General features: G+C 41.2%; 1 protein-coding gene across 4 annotated transcripts; it reads left to right on the top strand.

Moving 5' to 3' along the window:
• Positions 1–395: 395 nt before the first annotated feature.
• LOC122868596 (TRIO and F-actin-binding protein-like) lies at positions 396–21,044 on the top strand. Of its 4 annotated transcripts, XM_044180694.1 has the most exons (18): positions 1,174–1,449; positions 2,738–2,883; positions 3,282–3,457; positions 3,892–5,998; positions 6,265–6,382; positions 6,863–6,934; positions 11,005–11,061; positions 11,439–11,507; positions 11,683–11,772; positions 12,058–12,167; positions 13,443–13,884; positions 14,972–15,212; positions 15,783–15,894; positions 17,072–17,231; positions 17,662–17,763; positions 19,125–19,211; positions 19,625–19,829; positions 20,004–21,044. In XM_044180694.1, the coding sequence occupies exons 1-17, from the start codon at positions 1,189–1,191 to the stop codon at positions 19,784–19,786; spliced, it is 4,512 nt and encodes a 1,503-aa protein (XP_044036629.1). In that variant the 5' UTR covers positions 1,174–1,188; the 3' UTR covers positions 19,787–19,829; positions 20,004–21,044. The 4 variants fall into 4 exon arrangements, with proteins under 4 accessions (XP_044036630.1, XP_044036629.1, XP_044036631.1 ...); XM_044180696.1 differs by lacking the exons at positions 1,174–1,449; positions 2,738–2,883; positions 3,282–3,457; positions 3,892–5,998; positions 6,265–6,382 and adding an exon at positions 6,638–6,655; XM_044180695.1 differs by lacking the exons at positions 15,783–15,894; positions 17,072–17,231; positions 17,662–17,763; ... (1 more) ...; positions 19,625–19,829; positions 20,004–21,044 and adding an exon at positions 396–519 and having other exon boundaries at positions 1,145–1,449; positions 13,443–13,880; positions 14,972–15,120.
• Positions 21,045–21,068: the final 24 nt, after the last annotated feature.

A 21,068-nucleotide genomic window follows, 5' to 3' on the forward strand; every position in this document is an offset into this window, starting at 1 on the left:
TACCTGTGTGTGTGTGTGTGATCTAAAGGAGAACCGGCCGCTGTGCCTCCAACAGCACCTTATTCCTTATTCGAGAACCTTATACCACTCAGCCACTGCTTTCAATGTATGTTAAACCCCCATCTCACCAGTGTTTATTTATTTACGTTAACCTGAGCCAGCGTGTGCCAGCTGCCACTAGCATGAGCGTTTCATTTCGCTTTGTAAAGCCCATGATATTTAATACAACCGCTCAACAGAGGAACCAGCAGGCCACTGGCTCCATGTTGGCTCTAGGTCTGTGTGTGCTTCAGGGTCTCCGCTGTGTTAACTGAGAGCCACCATGGCCGGTCATGGATGCTTCAGTTTCACTCATTGTCAGAACAGCCAATGGGGTTGATTTGAGTGTTTGGCAGCTCGGGAGGACAGAGAGCATGGGGAAGAGGAGGCATGTGCCTGATGGGGGTCTGATGGACAGTTTATCCTCAGACTCCTAATGACATATTCAAAGTGGAGCTAACAGCAGGAGCCTCTCGTCAGGTAATACTCATCAATTCTCTTACTGTTTTTATATCAAAGCCATCACAAAATATTTTACTACTACTGTTTACTATCCTAATAGGTTCACTGACTTCACTGACTTCATTACTAGAGGCTGTGGTGCTTGTAAAAGCTGTTAGATTACACTGCATGTGCCTTATGGTTGGTAGTAATGCTAATCTGTGGGGAGCTTTGACAGTGCTCTGACTGGATTGTGTTTCACTGTCGTCTAGTGTGATAAGTTATCACCTTAACAGTTCCGCTTTAGATCCTGCTTGAACCATGAAATAAAAGACCCTCTTTAGTATTCATTCTGAGCTGCTGCTCTGTGCTTACACCTGTCTCCAGTAATGCAGTGTCACAGCCAGACTCAACAGCATATAGGGTTTTTTTTATTCTCAAGAAAACTGTAATAGTCTTGATTTTTCTCATTTCATCTCACACTTGATGCTCTGTAAGTTTAGGAAAATATTTCATTCAACATGTGTCTTTGCATCAGCACATGAGTGATTTCATAAGTGTAACACACATTTCTAATGGTTAAGTCACTACAGAAGTCTTCCATTTCTACTCAGAAGTGTTGTTTGTGTTCTTATTTTTTTGCCCCCCCCCCGTTCTTTTACAGTTTTCTCTGTGAGATGCGATGATTGTGCAGGTTCTGGACTCACCATGCCCCTCTCCGGCGATGAACCCATCTGCCCCAAGTTCCAGCCCAACATCTTTGACCCCTCCCGCTGCCACGACTGCCTGCGCCAGAGGCACCTGCACGCCGGCGCAGGGGAGAGCACCGAGACAGCACCACAGCAGAAATCCACAGCAGAGACTGAAACTGGGACTGCCACTGGAATTGACATTGGGATTGGATCAGGCAAAGGAGCGTTGTTAACACCGATCACATCCCAGACAGAGGAAAGAGACACCAGCAGCAAGGTAAGGGAGAAGAGAGGGCCAGAAAGGAAGAGGGAGGGAGATGAACAGAGCAGCCAGGTAACAGGGTAGAGATAGGAACAAGAGCAGAATATGTGCTGAGTGATGGAATTAGCTGGACCTGTAGAAAGACAGAAAGGTGAGAGCATTAGAGGTCACAGGTGAAGTCAGCAAAAGACACTGAGGTCAGATGTTAAGTCAAGGGAAACTGCATGAGTTGCTACTGTATTGCTTGACTCAGCATTTATCTTGTAGATCAGAAATGCTGCACAAACTTTCATGATATCATTTGGAATACAAAAGAATCTATTCAAGTAGGTATTTTCCTGGGCAAAAGAACTGCTCACTTGTCCCAAAAGTCAGTGTTTCTGTGGGTGAGTGAAGAAATCACAAAGCGCCTTCCAGTTTAATGCCGTCAACATGTAAACAAAGTTAGTGAGATCATGTGTGAGTCTTTGCTGCTTGTGAGTAAATTAAGAAAAGGTCAGAGGCAGGGAAGGAGGAGCAGGGCGGCAGCAGTGGCTCCTATTATAAATTAATGAAGTTGGATCACTTACTGCCCTCTTGGGAATCACTTGTAATATTAGACATTTGGACAACGTACAGAAAGGATGGGGATAAGTCTGTACTGTATTAAAACTGTGACAACTGTTCTGCTTTCTATTTATCCTGCTTCCATGACATGACTGCAGCTGTCTCTACTGTGATTTATCTCAGTATGTTGAATTGTACCACTATAGTTCCTTAATAATAATACCTTACCTATAGTTTCCTGGAAGTTGTAGGGGTCAGTCCCAATTTCTGACATTTACAGACAGTTTTAGATTCTTTTTAAGACAATCTATTTCAAGAGAAGGGTTTATGGCAAGAAAAAAAGTGATGAAATATTAATGAGGAAAAGCCATGAGACAGGTCGAGTTACAGAGGTGTAACCCTAATCGAACAGCAGACCGAACATGTGTGTGTGTCAGAGAGGACAGAGGGGACAGACACTATTCAGCTAACCCTCTACTTAAGGAGATGGAGCCAGAGAGAAGGATCTAGGATTTTTATGTATGTGCTTTCTTACACTGATGTAAAGTCAGTGTGTATTTTCAGTGAACCTATATGCTGAAAAAGTTATTTGTCAGAGGTGTCGTGTCATATTTAAATTTTTTTAAGCATTGCCTTTGTTTAGAGGTACAGTCATCGTCAAGAGCGACATCAGTGCCTCTTCCTCTGTGACTTGGAGAGAAATGGAGTTTGCTGCGACGTTGTGATTGGCCTGTGTCTTACCTTGTCATCCTATCAGGAGGATTCTGACTGTCTGTCGGTGGTGAGCAGCTACTGTGATGTCAGTGGAGGCCGTCTGGGTTATGAGGAGAGCTCTTTGTGCATCCTGAGCCCCGACTGTGAGCTTTATATCTGTGACGGCGACGACGACGACAGCACTGACAGGTAGGCGTACTGGATGGTGATAATAAGCCATTTAGGAGAGCTAGAAAGTGGAATTGTAGACTTTCATATGTAATTTTGGTGTTTTAGTGAGCTAGATTGTCACCACAGTACTGTATAATCATTTAAAAACACAGACTAAGTGTGTAGTCTGTAGTGTGTCATCTATTCTGAGTCTCACCAGTTCTGTTCACTATGTTCTCTGACCTACAATTTTCATGTTGCATGATGCACTTGCAATACTACTCTATGAAATTCATATTATACAGATTTAATTGTTCTCTATCTTCCTTCTTTTGCCTCTTACTTCTCTCCCCTCCTCCCTTGCCCTCCCCTCTCTCAATCTCTCACCTTTCCATCCCTACTCTTGTCATTCTTCTTCCATCTCCTCTTCCATGTAGCTGTCGTGACCACAGTGACTACCAAGAATTCAGTGGCTCCGTCAGTGCTGAGGACGAATACCTGCCGATCCGTCGCCGTTCAACCAAACTCAGCATGACCCGGCTCGACCCTCCACCCCATCGGCCCAACCCTCGGGCCTGGATGGACGAATCTCGGAACAGAGACAGATTCAGTAGTCAGTGAAAGCTGACCTAGTATATTGTTGCTGTTTCATTAATTTCTGGGCAGATAGGATACATTAGAAAGAGTTGGAAAAGATACACGACTTTGTAGAAGCATAGTAAGAAGAAATGAAAGAGCATCATCTGATCTCTTCCTTGAACACATGTAGCTCTAAGTATGAGTTCTGTGCACCGAGCCTTCAGTAAACCTATGACTTTACCAATCCATATCCAGTTACAGCCAAAGGTGTTCTTTACTTGGCAATACTGTTTGATGTCACCAGCTGAGGTGTCCCAGAGCAATTATACAATACAATATAGCTCAGTTTGTGTCAGGAAACTTCTGGTAGTTGCTCACTAGTTGAACTTTGATGTGTGCATCTCTTATTTCTGTTATCCCTCCTTCTTTCTATTTCTGTCACACTGTATGACTTCTCTTTTCTTCCAGGGTCAAAAGAAGACAGAGAGAAGCGTGAAAGTGGCTACTTCTCCCTGGGGAGGGCAGCGGGTGCCCGTTCACTCCATGATAACAACCCGCCTGCTATTTTCCGCCATTTTGAGAGAGGACATCCCATCTTCAGCAGCAGAAACGTAGAGCCCAAAGACACCGTCCCCTTCAGAAACCCCAATCTTGGCGTGGCCTCTGAAAGGCAGATACTGGAGGCTCTAAATGAGGATCTGTCAGTGGAAATCCCGCCTCCTGACCCCTATGAAATTGCCGTTGAGGTTGAGGCACAAGTTGGCCCCCGCTCTCCGAGTCCTACTCCTTTTAAGATAGCGGAGTCGCTGGCCTCAACTGGGCGAAAAGGTTTCAGCAGCTCATATGGCCGGGGAAACCCTTCTTCTTACATCTCTTCCTATCAACAGTCAGGACATTTTGATTCCTCAAGGCAAGGCTCAGCTCTGCAATCTCGCTCTTCTTCTCCCTCACGTGGAAACTTACCATTCAGACGCAGCGAGTCCACTGCTTCCCTTAGCAAGCATAACTTTGATGGTGGAGGGTGGTCTCGAGGGATGGAGCCAGGATCCAGAAACTCCTTGCAAAGCACACATGGGCAACGTGTTGAGTCAGGAACTCTGCCAAGAAACTTTAAATCATTTGCTAGTTCAGTCAAATCCCAGCCCAGCACCATTACTGATTTTAGGAGTGCTTTGAGGAAAACGGAAGTAAGTGGGTCTTTGAGTGGCCGGGGTCGAGACAGCAGAAGCTCATCTCCTTCAAGGAGGGACTTTAACCCTTCAGGCCAAATGTCTCTTCGCAAAACTGAAATCCCCAGCAGTTCATCTAATGGACGTGGGCGCGACAGTCGTACTTTGTCTCCGTGTAGGAGAACTTCTACCAGTCTGCGTGACAGTCACAGTTCCTCACCACCAAGGAGATGTTACAGCTCGTCTAGCCAATCCCTCCTTTGTAAATCTGAATCAATTATGTCTTTAAGCGGACGTAGTCACCATGGACGCTGTGGCTCCCCCATAAGAGAAGGCTATGATATTGAAAGCCAGGCTCAGCTACGTAACCCAACAGCTAGGAATGGAGGGAATGACCAAGAGCATGAAAGCCCCACAGTGTCTCCATCCAGACGAGGTTATGACACAAGTCAATCTGTGCTCCGTAAGACTGAATCAAGCCCTGTCGGTGGCAGTCGAGGTCGTGACAGCCGTTGTTCCTCTCCTGGAAGGAGAGGCTATGAAATCCCTACTCAGTATCAACTTAGGAAAACAGACACCAGTGGTTCATTACATGGCCGTAGTCGTGAAAGTCGTAACTCCTCCCCTTCCAGGAGAAGCTATGAAGCTCCTTCTCAGTCTCTGCTGCGCAAGTCTGAAGTAAACAGTTCTGTCAGAAATTGTGATAGCCACAGTTTGTTGCCTTCAAGGAAAAGCTATGATGCTCCTGACCAGCGCTCACTGCGGAAAACAGAAACTAGCAGCTCCCTTAATAGCAAGAATCACAACAGCCGCAACTCCTCTCCCTCTAGAAAAGGCAACAGTGACCGTCCAGGCTACTCAATCCTGAGAAATGCCACTAATGGAGATTCCAGCCATTCCTTTCAGAGAAAAAACACTTACCACGACTCAAAATCTGACTCCAACCGCTCACCATGTTCCTGGCGGGAATTGACTCATTCCCTCCGCAGCTCCTCGTTATCTCATGCTGCTGCACCCTCTAGACAGACCACAAATGGCAGCAGAACAGTTTTCATCACCTTGGAAACACCCAGTAGCCCCACCAGCATCAGATCTGGAGTTGGTAGACATGGCCAAGAGGATCGCTGCTCCTTGCCTAATGACAAGAGGCCCTCCCAACGCGCACGGAGCTCTTCTCCTTCACCTCAGATTCAATTGCGGAGGCACACCTCCTCCCAGAGCTCCATGGAGTCCTCAGAGTCAGGCCAACTGTCGGTGGTGTCCACAGGACGGAACAGGGAGGAGTATGCCATGATGGCTGACGTGCCGAAGGTCAAAATGATCCATCAGAGAGAAGAGCCAGGCCACATGGGGCGGCTTCAGAACCAGCAGCCCTCTCGGAGACAGGAACTCTTTAAACCAGCCAGGTCAGACTCATATTGCACCACAAAGAATGAAAGGAGTGGTGTTGGCAAAATATTTTACTGCTATGTACATTAGTTAACATTACATTGTGAAATAGACCAGTTACATGTATTTTCACATTATTTATCTTTTTTTTTTACATGGTTTTTAGTGATGTAGATCACAAACTGTTTTTGGTAAATCTAGATGGCTTTGCTTCTTCCACACCATCAGATTGGATACATTTGACCAAATCAGACACACTGATAACCTGTTCATACTGTTTCAGCCACTCCCTGAGTAAGCATCCCTCCAGAGAGTGGGAAGATACAGGGGACACTGAGAGAGACTGGCACTATGGTGGCAGCGGGTATCTATCTCGAGCTCACTCCTCCACCTCATTGCAGGTAGGCTGCCTGGGGCGAGGGAGAGTTTTAATTATTTATTTATTGAGTTTTTTAAAAAAACTTAGTTTCTTGATTTTAGCTGCTTTATTAGAGTAACCTTGATAAAACTAAACATTACTGGGAAAATATTACATTTAGCAAAACTGGTAATACACTGACCAAGACCCTTATTGGATTTTTGAGATTTCAAAGCTTAGAGAGGCAGGACTGGGAGCAGAGAGAGTGGCAACAGTACAGAAGGGGCTTGGAATTGAGCATTAAAACCCTACAATGGTATGTGCACTGCATTAAGCACCTTTTCCCCCTGCACAGTGGAATTGCGGCTTGTTTCCTGTGGCTTTCACCTGCATAATATGTTAATGCTTAACCACATCCACATACCCTACACTAGTTTTGAAAAAGTCTGTGGATGTGAAACTCAGGTTTCTATGTTTGCTCAGTCGGACATTAGCTTCATAACTACAATCTGTTCCTTTTCAGAGGTCTGGCAGTCCCACAGCGGATGAGAGCAGTTCTTGGAAGGGTAACCACCACAGATCAGAACAAATGCAGGTATGTGATCCAGCCAGTCCATTTACAGCAAATGTGTGTTCTTTTACTATATATATGTATGTGGAAACCGCCTCTCTCCCACTGTGCCATATGGAGGGTGAAGTTACAGTTGATTTTTCTGTTATCACTAATTTGAACATAACTGTAACACACACGGTTCAATAAAAGTTTATTGCAGCTCTGCTTAAATATTCTGTATCTTTAGGTTACATATTTACTAGACATGCTGGCAGCTTGTCCAGTGTTCACACAGATACTGTCTATAATTGTAAAGTTTTATATACTTGGCACCCTAACCTGCTGGCATATCTACAGTATCTCAAACTCTTTTTAAATTCTCTTTTAACGGCTGTTTGTTGTGTGTCTATAGACTTCACCTACACCCTACAGGCATTTCATAAGACTGACTGAGCTTTGTCAATTGTGGTCTGCTGGGGCATGTGTTGAAATTCCTGAACTGAAACCAATAGCTACCCAGAGAGGATTTTGCAGGGGGGAGTGTCACTTTGTTTGCAAGCCCAAAAGATTCTCGGTCAGAAAAATATAGCAAGTAAATTTGTTCTGCTGGGGATTGTCAAACTTTTCCATGTCAAGGACCCCCAAGATTTTAGAGGTTTGGTCCCGAGGAGAGAGTGAGACCTCAGATTTAACAGACATTTTGATACGTTTTCTTCTAATGATAACCTGTTGTTGGTGCAATTAATCGGAGCTATATCAATCCTCATGTTGCTGGGGACCCCACTGGATCCCCCTCAGCCCCTGGAGGTCCCCGGACGCCGGTTTTAGAGCCAGCACCGTGTGGTTAGGAAGGGTTGGCTTGTTTTCTCAAACGATCTTCGCGGATCCGCCCAGGAAGTGGCAGACAGGGCAGAGAGAGCAGAGCAGCGAGCGAAGACACAGCCGAGTCAAAAGTGTGTCGTTAGCTACCCACGACTTGTCAGAAAATTGTGAAATTATTCCTGTTAAACGTCCACAGTTTACCCACGTTTAGTCGGACGAATGTACTTTCCCCTTAAGACTGGATAGAGAATCTGCTATGGACGTTGGCGGTTCGCTTGATTAAGTTAACATGGGTATGAATGGCGGGGTTTATCTAAGTTCGCGTAACGCCAGTTTCCTGCGAGAAAGTAAAGGTTTTACGCGAGAGGTTTAGCTAAACTGAGTAGTGAACTTGAGAGCAAGAAGGATTATATTTGCGTGAGGTAACGGTACTTTTCTTTTGTCTTTCTTTAACCCTCTCTGGATCCTATTATCATGACGGTAAGTTACACCTTGAAAGAAGTTTTGTTTTTCCTGTCTGTCACTCCTTCCTGAATATACATATCGCATAAATATATATATTATAATATTAAAATATATTAGGAGCTATCCTTTCACGTATCTCACTTTGGTTTAAATGTTTTGTTTTTAGGAAAGGCTAATGTAGGTTAGCTAATTTTTTATCAGCGTTCGTTTGATTCGAGGGGTGTGCACGTTAACGTCAAGTGGGCAGAAATGCCTCCACCTTACCGCTAGCTTAAAACTGCCCCCATGTGTACCACAGCTAAGTTAAGATTTGTACACAAGTCTAAAAAAATCACGCTGGTTTGCAGGTGTGGTGTAGTTTCATCTGTTTACCCTGTGTTGTTTACAGTAGCAGGAAGTGTCATTAGCCAGCAGCCTGTTCTGTATGTGTTAGTTCTTACAGCCAGCTGTGACACACGTCCCCTGTTTGCACACAGATACAGAATACAAAACCTTGTTGCAAATGTCTTTGTAAAATAACCTAGAAGGTATTGCCTCTCTAAACCATTGTAATTCAGCAACTGGCATCACCATGAGTGTGTACATGTATCATTAGGCATACTCCTCTTAAAACTGTTCAGAGAGGTAATCTATTTAATTAAACAGAAACAAGGGAAGAGGAGAACCAAACATGCTGTAGTAGGCCTAAAGGACAAAGCTAACCAGACAGTACTCTTCTATAGTGATGGGAGACAGGAGTCTGGAAGAGTGGACGTTGTCTCAGACTATTGCCAGTGTTTGACCTTCTTCCTTCTGTCTCTGACCTTTCAAGCAAGGTCACTGATCTGAGAGCACATGACAAGGAGAATCACTGTACCATTAGGGTTATTCATAACAGATGCTGCCCTTTTTTTCTGTGTCCTCCCAACCGTGGCTGCTCCCTGACCTTGCTAATGGGCATGTATTGACTAAATAACATTAATTTCTGATGAGATTTGACACATCATAGCTTGATCCAGTAGTTAACCTCTCATATACACACACACAGTTTGAGGTGAGGAAGGAAAGTGGACAGAATAAAAGAGTCACCAATGATTCACCCTCATACACTCTTTCATTTTATAAGATGCAGCTGTCAGTCTCTAAAACAAGTTTCTATTGTATTTATAGCTGGCCGCTGATGATCCAGCCATTAGTTGTTGTGCTTGATTTGTGTGTGTGTGTGTATATATATGTGTGTGGATACCCAGCAATATTTAAAAAGTCCCAGGTGTTTTGCCCCATCATTTATTAATGATGAAAGGAAATTTAAATGGAACGAAAGGCTTATCAAATTTAGCAATACACTGATATCTTCTTAACATGGTGTTGCTAACTACATTAATCCCTTTACAGAGTCTATTGGCAGTCACCAGACCTTAAAATGTGTTAGATTAAAGAAGATCCGTAGCATAGATGAACTGGCTTATGCAGAGAAAAACTGGGTGGTGCTGTGGCTTACAAGAACACAACTGAAGCCAGGGAGGGAGTATAAATACAGAAAAGGGGTGGTTAGAGATGACAGAACAGAGAGAGAAATTATATTATAGTGCAAACAGAGAGGGAGCACAACAAAGTGATGTAGCAATGAAATAAAATGAACAATAAGTAGCTGCAAAAGAGAGAAAAAAAAGTGATGGGAATGAGACTCCAGTGGGAGATGAGATGAGATGACGGATGCAGAAAGAGGTGAGGAATGTACATGCTGGTGTAAGAGAGATAAGCAAAGTGAGGAATGTACAGTTGCCTAATCTTAATCTGGGATCGCCACATCTTGAGGTACCTAGCACATGTTATTCTCTTCCTGTAATCGTGTCAAAAACAAAAAACAGTTCCTGGAAATATTATAGAGTAGCTACAGCATGTTTCAATGTATCTTCTACTACCACACAGCTGGAGCAAGAGAAATATTTCATTGTGTGCAACAGTGTTGAGTAATGAACAGAAAAGTTACTGTAGACACTTGTGTTCCCACTGCAAATGTCTTGAGTTTCCAGATTTTTTTCTCCCATCACTGAGGATGTGCTGCTCCGCTTCCTTGTCTGTCTGTCTGTCGGTCTGTCTGTCTGTCTGTCTGTCTGTTGTCTTCAGATATTTTGTGTCCATCCATACTTGTCATTTCCTGTAATTTTTCACACCTCATATGCGTCTTCCTATGCAATCATTGCCTTTTTTTTTTTTTTTATTTCTCTGGTATGCTGCAGTGCAATAGAGCAGCACCCTGCTATGTAAACATTGTGTTGTTGAGATACAATATTAACAACATAGGGCATTGTTGAATGATCACAATATGTCCAATAGTATCATTATGTTAAATATCAAGTGCTGTGATTTAAATGTGTTCCCAAAATAGTTTTAAAAAAGTATATACAAATGTATCCATATAAACGTTTAGTGGTACCAGTACAGACTTTACCAGTTTCAGCATGCATTATAAGAAAAGCAGTTTCTCCACAATAGAAACTGGTTTATGTCCTTTGTGGCTGTTGTTGCTAATTTCATGTATAGAGATATAATTATATTGAGTATGCCCCACCCTTCGTTAGGTCTCGTGTTTGTCCTGTTTTGATTGGTTACATCTAGTTACATTTTTCTTTCTTCTTTTCTGTTCCCATTCACTTTCTCCGGTTCTTTTTTCTTTGTAAAATGCTTTGAGACTTACTTGTGATGAAGGGCTATACAAATAAATGACTTTGACTTACACAGAGAGCAGAGGTCCTTCCTTCAAGTTTTGTGTTTGTAACATTTCTTTCAAACATTCAGATGAAGGTCAGCGAACATGACACTGTATGCTCTTTGCCTCACAGCCTGACCTCCTCAACTTCAAGAAGGGATGGATGTCCAAACTGGGAGAGAGTGGAGAGGTAAGGTACTGTAAGGCAGAATGTCGAACTCCACTCAGAAGTCATATCTTCCTCTGCCTCCATCTTTACCACCCTCTTCCCTCCATCCCTCGTTCCTAATGAGAAAGGTTGTGTGTAAGGCGATAGCGGCAGATTATCCTTGTTATCACAGTAATAGCTTGGTGGCTTGAGGCACAACAGGTGTCTCCTCTCTTTGAATGATATGCTTGAGTGAATGAGCTTCTCACTTCACACATTACGTACTGTAGTTCTGCAGTTTGATATGGGGCCTTCCTGTGTCACTGTGATGTTGTCAAGTGGTAATAGTGCTTTATTTGGTGTTACTGTGTCCGAAGAGTTCAGTCTTGGATTAATTGATATCTACTGTGTTTCTTTAGTGGAAGAAGCATTGGTTTGTTTTGACTGATGCTGGACTGAAGTACTACAGAGACTCGAGTGCAGAGGAGGTATGTATATTTTTGTGTAATTTTGTAATAATTCTAATAATGTTATTCATTAAAAACAAGCTTGGATGAGCACTTCAAGCATAAAGAAACATATTTATTATGAAAGTAACAAAGTGTAGGAGAAATGAACCCTGTTTCTGTGTAGTTTGTGAAAGTGTTCCTGTGTTCTGTATAGAAAGACGACTTGGACGGGGAGATTGACCTAAAATCCTGTGTGAAGGTGTCTGAGTTTGATGTAGAGAAGAACTATGGGTTTCAGATACAGGCGAGTATCTCTGTTACAGGTCAGTCTCTCTCATAGACTGTGTATGGGACTGATTTTCTTCTTTATATTCATCCCTTCTTGTCCTCATGGGCGCTAACCACACCCGCTCTCAATTTCTGCTGCTTTTTCGTATTATTCCGTTATCATGACTCACATCTCTGTCAGTATCTCTTCCACCTTTCTCTCTCTGTATCTCTCTTTCAGTTTTCCTTTGTCATTTCCATCTCATCCCAGTTCTGTCACATCTTTGTGTCTCCTTAACCTGTTTTCTCTTTTGTTCTCCAGACGCGGGAGGCTGCGTTCACACTGTCTGCCATGACAGCCGGAATCAGGCGGAATTGGATAGAGGTTTTGAAGAAGTGTGTCCAGCCCAGCAGCTCTCCAGACCTCACACAGTAATTGCCAGTTGAATTGTTAAATATAAAAGCTTAAATTTAAATTTAAGCAACTTAATCAAAAAGCATTTTTCACCTAAAATTTCTAGGTGAAGTTGAATATTTTATTTTTATTAATTTTTTTAATCCTTTAAACAGTTAACGTTAGCAGTAGTGTTCTATTTCTTGACAACTGTATAGTTTTTATCACTTATCATGTAAGAGTTAACATTTTTTGTCCCACCTTAATGAAGTCAAGGAGTTACTTGGTTTTCTTTGTTTCATATGATTGTTAATTGAATATTTTGAGTGAGCAATTGTCAATCCTACAATATCAATCACGTTTTTCAGTATTGATTATCTGCAGATACCGAGTTTGATCTTGATATCTAAATGTTCCTACATTGCGATTTTAGTCAAAAGTAGATCAAATTTAATTTAGCAAAGTTACGCTCTGCTTCACAGTTTACTTTAAAGTGTTTTTGTAGTGCAGCACAGTGTTTTGTGTAATCATGGAGAGAGGAGTGTCAGTAAGTGTGAAACTGATGTTTTAACATCTCCAGCAAGATCAAAATACTCAAGTTTAAATTCAGCAATTTAGAGGTAGGTGCACCATCAAAAAGTAACTGAAATAGAAGCAAAGAGAGCTTTTATACCCAAAGTAGCTTCCCTCACATTGCCCACTGAGGTATGTTTGCATTTTGAAACATCACTTGGGCTTGGGTAGCTTGTGAGGTGCATTTGTCGCTATTTTTGAAATTTAAGATGGTAATTAAGAATTTATTTAGTTAAAGAAAATAATCAGTGACTGCAACTTGCAACTGCCCTAAAAAGCAGCATCTAAGGAGGTTTTATGCTTCATGTTTTTGAAGTACTTTTTTTACCCTCATATTATTTTAGGATTGGCTGCCTCAGCATTCTTGAATTGCTCATTTCAGCTCTTGCTACAGCTCAGCCTTGACTAAATGCAGTCAGATAAGAGGCTCTGTTACTCACATGCACCAGCAACTTTGCCCCTGAAGAACTTCAGTTAGCTGTATACTTTGGCTGTTGAAGATGAATCAAAGCTTCATTAATTGCTTGGAATATCAGTGTAGGTTCTGTTTTCATAATGACTCACCGCCAGCTGTGGCTTGAGTGTTCATGTTGAGGCTTTGTATGCTGTTGATTTACTTATTTTATCAACTTTGATGAATCTGTGATTCAGGTCATGAGATAGGAGAAGAAGAAATCACACCTTGATTAATTTTTTTTTATAGCCTTGATTTATAATTATTTGTCTCCAATCTTCTCTAGATTACCTGACAGCAGCAGTGACAAGGAAAACTCCCATTCTCGCTTACAGCTGTCTTCCCGTCGCCCATCTTCACGCCATGGCGACATTCAGTCAGAAGTTCCGACCTCTGTCCCTCCTGCTCAGCATAGGTTTGACTATGTTGAGCTGTCCCCTGTTCCTGCCTCATCCAGCCCTCTCCCAGCCAGTCAGAGAGAAGCAGGGGAGGGGCAGGGGAGGGAGCACAGCCAGTGGCAGGAGGAGAGGAACACAAGCAGCCAGTGGGAGGCAGTCCTGTCCAGGAAGGGTACTGGCATGGGATCGAACCAAAGGTTACACCCGGAGGATGAAATTGAGAAAAAGTGGGCTGAGTTTGAACGCATGCCGTTAAAGGAGATGAGTTCCTTACCGCCAGTGGGATCACGGTCTTCCAGCCAGTCAGCCAATGAGGCGCTGCAGAGGGAGGTAGTGCGTGGAGATGATTTTCCAATTTGCAAATTAAATAAAATGCAAATTTATTCTTCATCTGTCTGGATGAAGTAAACATTTCCTGTTTCTGCCTGTTAACACTTGAGTCACTATTTTTCTGTTCTTTGCTGTTCTTCAGCAGTATTTCCATCTAAAATATGCAGTGGAAAATTGATGATTAGCCTGAAAAAAATACAGATAGTGTTATCGGAAATACTGCTCTTACTCCTGTCTGTTATGTCTCTGTGTGTTGTGATGTGCGTCTTTGGTTTGAACCTGTTTGCAACCTCTTGACACTGAGGCTGTCTACACATGATACGCAGACCGCTGCACCACAAGGCTGGGCGAAGAGTTCTGCTAAACGCTGTTATTTCATCCTACAGTTATTATATGTTATTTCATCATACATTTCATTTATTTCTATATATATTATATTATATAAGAGCTGTTAAATGCATGCTAAAAAGAAGCCTATGTGCATTTTATTGTTGTATTACACTATTATTACAATGTAATGAAAGTCGAATGCTTCCTATGTGTATAAGCTTCTTTTTTAGCTTGAATCTAATCAGTCTTTGAAAGGTCAGCAGTGATTGGGATTGAAGTTCAAATAAGTTGAACTTTGAGTACCAACAACCATAAAATCCAAGAGGTGGCCACTGCCCAAGGTAACAGTGGAGCGAGCGTTGGTATCATTAGTCTGTCCATCAGGAAAACAATGGCTCAAGCTGGTGCGCAGTGGTTCTGCCAGTGATCATGTGTAAATCATGTGTTGGCAGTGGGAAACTGCAACAGATCAATTGATTTGGCTAAAATGTTCATTTAGTTTATTCTGTTTAGAAGTCAGTGAGTATGAATGAATTATTCCTACTGTTAAGCACAGAGTTGTACCTTTATAGTTGGCCATCCAAAAGCATCCTGTTTCTTCATATCCTGATCCTTATTAGTGCCCATGTCTTTCACTGCCAACACCAGCGTTTGTGCAATCTCATGTAAACATGCAAATCACATGTTAAATTGATAGGCTTCTGTCCCCCACCCCTGCCGCTCAGTGGGCTTTACCTCTGTCTTTGTCTTTTCTCAGGTGGCGTCACTGAGGCAGCAGCTGGAGCAACTACAGGAAGGTGGAGGAGGAGGGAGAGGTGGAGGAGGTGTGAAGGGTGGCTGTGGACCTGAGTACCCCTGCGGCCGCAGCCTGGGAGCCATGGAACGTGCACATCGACAAGTGCTGGAGGAGCTGCAGAGGCAGCATGACCGACAGATCAAGGAGCTAGAGACCGAGAAGGACAGGCTGCTGCTGGAGGGGACCCAGGACACTGCACGAGGTCAGCAGACCAGGCGGGGTAGAAAAGAATATCAAGACCAAAATAATTGTGCAGTTATACAACTGTGAAGGCAACTTTCATTTCACTATTGAACTATGTGAAAAAGTTACAGTACTAAATGTGACTTTAACTGAGCCATTAAATTGAGATTAGCTATTGGAAATTAGCAAAAAATGTATAAAAGCATCTCCAGCAGGGCTTTTATACTCTTCTGTAGCACCATCAATCCACTTCAATATTAGGGCGTTGAAAGCCGGTGAGTTATATAAATGTAATTTAATCTTAGAATATAAATAATATATTGATACTACACTTATTTGAAATTGAATGTCACATCTAAGCATTCTGTACAGATCCAGGCTTTTCTAATGCAGTTTAAGGCTGTAAACAATTTTGTATTCACATTGAACTATTTTTTGATGAGGTTTTCTCAGTTGGTCTTGATTTCTTTTACCCCTGTGTGTCTGAGTGTCCCTGCACTTCCCCAGTCAGTAACATCCTTGATGAGCTGTTATCAGCTACCATGAGATTGTGTAGAAGTTGTGTCACGCATGTGTGTTTGTGTTTCAGTAATGGAGGCTTTGAAGAAGAAACACAAAGAGGAGCTGGAGAGAGAGGTGGAGAGAGTCAAAAGGCTAAGCAGTGGGGTGCTAGATTCACAGACTTTGCGAGCCCACCAACAGTAAGTAACTCCAAATCACTTTGTGCCAGTTTGTGGTAGAGATGTACATTTGCCACCCAGGTACTTGGGGGCACAAAGAACTGGCTAGCAACCCAATCAACCAGTCTTAATGTCTGTTAGCATGACACCAAATCCTTAACATTACTGACACCAGCGGCAACCATCTTTTTAAAAAAAATAACATCATATTTTAATAAAATATGTTGATTTAAGTGACAATCTAAGTCACTAAAAATACATAGTTTAAGCCTTTGTAAGCCTTTGGTCCATATCGCCTCGAAAATGAATTCTTGATTGTAGCCTGGCCCTCAGTCTCAGTCAGTGCAGGCCAACATTGGTCATTTATGTGAATAGCTCCCTTGTGCTTTTAAGTGGGAGCTAGTTGGCCACAAAAGCGTATTCTGTGAAATAAAAGGTAGAATTTGCAGACTCCGCAACAATCCAGGGTTCCTTGTCTAAGCAAGGCCATTACCGTGGCGGCCACTGGGTCCTGTCAGGCACTTAAGGAATGTAGAAGAATTTGGTCATGGATTAGTTTTCCTTTGTAAGCTTCACAAGGCCTTTGACACAACGCTGTCTCAGTGGCTGCTACTGGAACCGGCATTTTAGGGCTTATCTGTGTTGCCTACTCTGCGTTTTTTCGCTGTTTGCATGCTCTTCCTTTTTTTTGTGGTTATTGGTCATGAGCAATAAAGATGTTTTAAAACCACAGTAGGAAATACTTTCCTCATGAAAATGGAAAAAAACACCCTCATAGTTTTTCACAGTATGTTGCTGTTATTAAATGTAGTCAGTACATTATAATAGTACTATACTTTACTTTAGAGGTATTCAGTAAGTGCAGGGCAGAATAAAGGAGCTACCACTTAATAAGAAGACTTCTTACAAGATTAGCTTGGGTTGGTCGTCCCACAGGAGCAGTGCTGCGACATAGTTCTGCATCTAATTCTGAACGTGATCACTTTGTATGTTAAATACATGTTGAAGTCTATAATTGTGTCCTGTTTCTATGTAATTTTTGCAGCTCGTACAGTAAAAAGAAAGCAGATAATGTGACGTACATTCTGTCATAATTTAAGCTTGCAGTGTTGCAATTGTTTTTTCTTATTTCTGCAGTTTAGTTCACTAAGGACCCGACATGAACACAGTTTTCTGTGTTATCTATCCATTTCTGCAGGACAGAAAATCAGGCCTTGCAGAGAGAGCTGGCCGGACTGTCTGAGCGCTACTCTCAGAAGTGTCTGGAGCTGAACCGAGCCGAGCAGAACAACGCTGAGAGAGAGAGGGAGATCAGCCGCAAGGAGAGAGATATGGAGCAGCTGAGGAAAGAGAACCAGGTGAGTTATCAGCAGATTATAAAAATATACTCATAAGAACAGGGCAAGTGGTGGAGCAGTCTTTTCATGTCTAAGCCAAAACTAACTCAAAATGAAAGATTGTTTTCCTTGATAATTCTGAAATATAGCATGACATTTTTATGGACTGTGTAATTATAAATGTTTTACTTGAGAGGAGTTTGAGATGCATGGACCCAGATTTAGACCCTCACTGGAACATTGTATACAGTAAGGGACAGGTGAGAGGTGGCATACAGTATCTATTACTTTGCACTATTGCTGGCATGCTGTGGTTCGTTATTGGTACAGTAAATAATGAAGTTTGGAGTCTGTAGTCTGGCTGTATAAGACTAGGGATCCATTGTCTGCAAATGTATGCCAACCAATGGGCGTCATTCAAATTATTAAGACAAAATATTTGTCTCTACAGGACTTAAAGGCCCGTTTGACGGAGGAGATCAGTCGTATGCGGTCTACCATCACAGATCAGGGCTCAGAGGACAACAAAGACGGGACGCCCTGTGAACTACAGGTAACCGCTCTCATACTGTATACTTGAAAGTCAAAGTGGATGACAGGGGTCTGTGTCTGGCAGTTTTTTGTACCTATTAATCAGAATATTCCATTGACTTTTTAAACTTTTAAACTACAGTTTTCACTATTTTTTACCTTCACTATTCACATTGACACCTGTGGATTATCCAGCGTAAGAGACATCTTTTCTGGGAAAGGACATTGCTTTTGAGTTTTTCAAATGTAATTGTTCAGTGCTTTAATAACTACAACATTCCATTTGACAGTCAATACCTCAAAACCTGGGCAAATTAAACTAGAATAGAAGTTGTTTTATATATATATATATATATATATATATATATATATATATATATATATATATATATATATATATATATATATATATATATATATATATATATATATATATATATATATATATATATATATATATATATATATATATATATATATATATATATATATATATATATATATATATATATATATATATAGTGTGTGTATATATATATATATATATATATATATATATATATATATAGTGTGTGTATATATATATATATATATATATATATATATATATATATATATATATATATATATATATATATATATATGTGTGTGTGTATATATATATATATATATATATATATAGTGTATATGTATAATTTAAGTGAACTGGCCCTTTATGTCTTGGGACGAGAGCAGGTTAAGAAATTTCTTAAGAAACTCTCCAACCACTCAGTTTCAAGTAGCAAAGTCATAGGTTAAGTAACATTGGAGGTTTGCATCATGTAGACATGTAAAGCATGACTTGCAGTGTTTGCACAAATGTTCAGGAATACACTAGTCTACTACTACTTCAGGAAGTACTGCACTATCCAAGTGAGTTATAAAGTTTTGCTCAGGACACTTAATCAGGGAGACACTTAAACTCGTGACTTCTAGAGGAGCATCAGTCTCAGAAATAGGCCAGCCTGCTGTCCAACCAAATGATACTGACATGTCACCCACCCTCTCATTATAAAGCAAAACCTAAAAACAGAAATGTAGCAGTTCATTTATGGTCTTTCTGGTTACTAAACTGGTGTTGTAGTTTTCAGAATACAAAGGGAATGTCGTGATAAACAGTAATTGGCCAAAATCCCAAGTCATGTATTATATAAATGACAGAGAACGCCCACTGTGTTTATCATAAATCAGCCAGAACACAAGTACTGTGTATTTTTGGTGGACAATGTGATAATTATAAGGATTTAGGGTAATAAAAAGATGTTTTGTTTGTGTTGTGTTTTTTCTTTCTTTTTGGCAGCAAATGACAACCACCGCTATGTTGTTTTGTTGTTTTTCTCCCAGGTTCTTCTCAGGGTGAAAGAAAACGAGATAGAGTATTTACACAAGGAGATCAGCTGTCTAAGAAATGAACTGCAGTTTCTTAACACGGTACTGTGTGTGTATGTGTGTGTGAAACACTGTTAGATGAATGTTAATCCTCACATCCTTGAACAAAGTCTTTGTTAACTGTCTTATAGTCTGGAAGCTTTCTGAAAATGTTGTGCAACACATTTCCAAGATGTTTTTGGCTTAGGTTGAGAACAGTAAACAATGAACACAATGTTCATTAAAAAAGACCCCGGGATAAATCTGTATAGTTGGCCTAGGTGCTCAAAAAGTTATACAGTATGAATAATGTCATTTAAAAAACACAAATATATAGCATATGTTTATGCAGAAAGTATACATGCATTTCATAGTGGGTGTGATGTCACACTATGATGGTCCAAGAGCTGATGTAGTAGTTAGTAGATAAGGCAGTTTAAAGAGCTTAAGCCTGTCTACCGCTCTTTGCTCCGCAGGAGAAACGGCTGGCCTGTGAACGATACACAGAGATGCATGAGGAGCTGAGTGGGGTGAAGGGCCGGAGCGAGCGAGAGATCCAGAGTCTAAAGGAGCACTTGAGACTGGCCATGGCTGCGCTGCAGGAGGGGCAAAAGCTGGGTAACAGCCTGGACCACTGAGAGTCTGCTGCTGGTACTGATGCTCTGGCAGACATAGTGACAGGTGTGGACTGATGTAGAACAGGCAGGGAATTGGTATGCAAAGTCACACTAATGCAGCCAACAATTCACTGTCTCTATGGAGATTTTTAGAGGCAGATATTTGTTGAAATTTGTATTTTCTAGTATGTTTTTTTCTTCTTCATTCTTTCTGTATGTTTTTTCTCTTGTTTTGCAGGTGTGCCTGCACCATGGTGACTGAATCAAAGAGGTATACAGAAAAGCAGAGGAGATGATTGTTGGACTTGTACAGTTCCGGCTGTGTGGGGACCATGATAGTGCCTTAGTTTTCAATCATTCTGCCAATGAGCAGCATAGAGTAGCTATTAGCTGGTTTCATTACACTGGGCCACACATGTTATATATAAAACTGCACTTTCCATTTTTTATTATATAGCTTTTGTTTGCTTTTAGTGCAAGCATGTATGAATGCGCATTTGGTCTGAAAACTGGAATATTTGTTGAGTGACATGTATTTTAATTTTTTTTTATCTGGTATTGTAGATAGAGTTCATAGTGTATCAGATTTTTTTGTTGGATATTCTCATTGTGTCTGTGTCTTCTGCCTGAGACAGCAGGGGTCAACACAGTTACATAAGAGCTACTGTCATCTCAGTTTTTTAAATTTTTTTATGTTGTACAGCTTTTGAGTCATGTTTACTCTGTGAAAATGGCACGCGTTTCTTTAGAAATGGGAGCTTATCATTTGCTGTAATTATTTTTTTTAACCTGGAAACAAGTGTGCTTATGTAGTATTGTGTTTGTGGATATGAAATTCTGAAAAAATATATTGGGATTAATACAGGACAAGACAGCAACAGTTTCTTATTCCTGGTAGGCTGAATTGGAAGTTGATCTATGATTGTATAGAAGCAAATACCGGCTCAACTTTCTTTGGGGATGCTTGTAAAAGCTGTTGAATGAATGTTGCCCCACATCACAGGTGTCTTTATTTTTAAACTGTGGCTGAGAAGCAGGAACTCTCAAGCTTCCAGTCTCCCCTGATCATTATTGGCATTTATGTGTCACCACCACAACAAATGACAGGTGTTGCATCGATGAGCCATTTTTTTTTATTGACAGTATGAATTGTGATAAAATGACTTATCTACCTGTCTTTTGAAAATATTTTCATATTTAATGTACTGTAGAGCCTGTGTCATCTTTGTAAATTATACACAATTTTTGCAATCAATAAAATAAGTTCAACAGAAACACACTTCTGTACTATTCATTTAATTTC

The sequence above is a fragment of the Siniperca chuatsi genome, linkage group LG21 (assembly GCF_020085105.1).
Source record: "Siniperca chuatsi isolate FFG_IHB_CAS linkage group LG21, ASM2008510v1, whole genome shotgun sequence".
Taxonomy (NCBI): Eukaryota; Metazoa; Chordata; class Actinopteri; order Centrarchiformes; family Sinipercidae; genus Siniperca; species Siniperca chuatsi.

What these genes read in the sequence shown, in the direction of transcription:
- LOC122868596 (XM_044180694.1), top strand. Translation starts at nt 1,189, where the DNA reads ATGCCCCTCTCCGGCGATGAACCCATCTGCCCCAAGTTCCAGCCCAAC. An exon ending in GAGACTCGAGTGCAGAGGAG is followed by an intron (nt 11,508 to 11,682) that starts GTATGTATATTT and finishes TGTTCTGTATAG; the next exon opens with AAAGACGACTTGGACGGGGA. An exon ending in ACTTTGCGAGCCCACCAACA is followed by an intron (nt 15,895 to 17,071) that starts GTAAGTAACTCC and finishes CCATTTCTGCAG; the next exon opens with GACAGAAAATCAGGCCTTGC.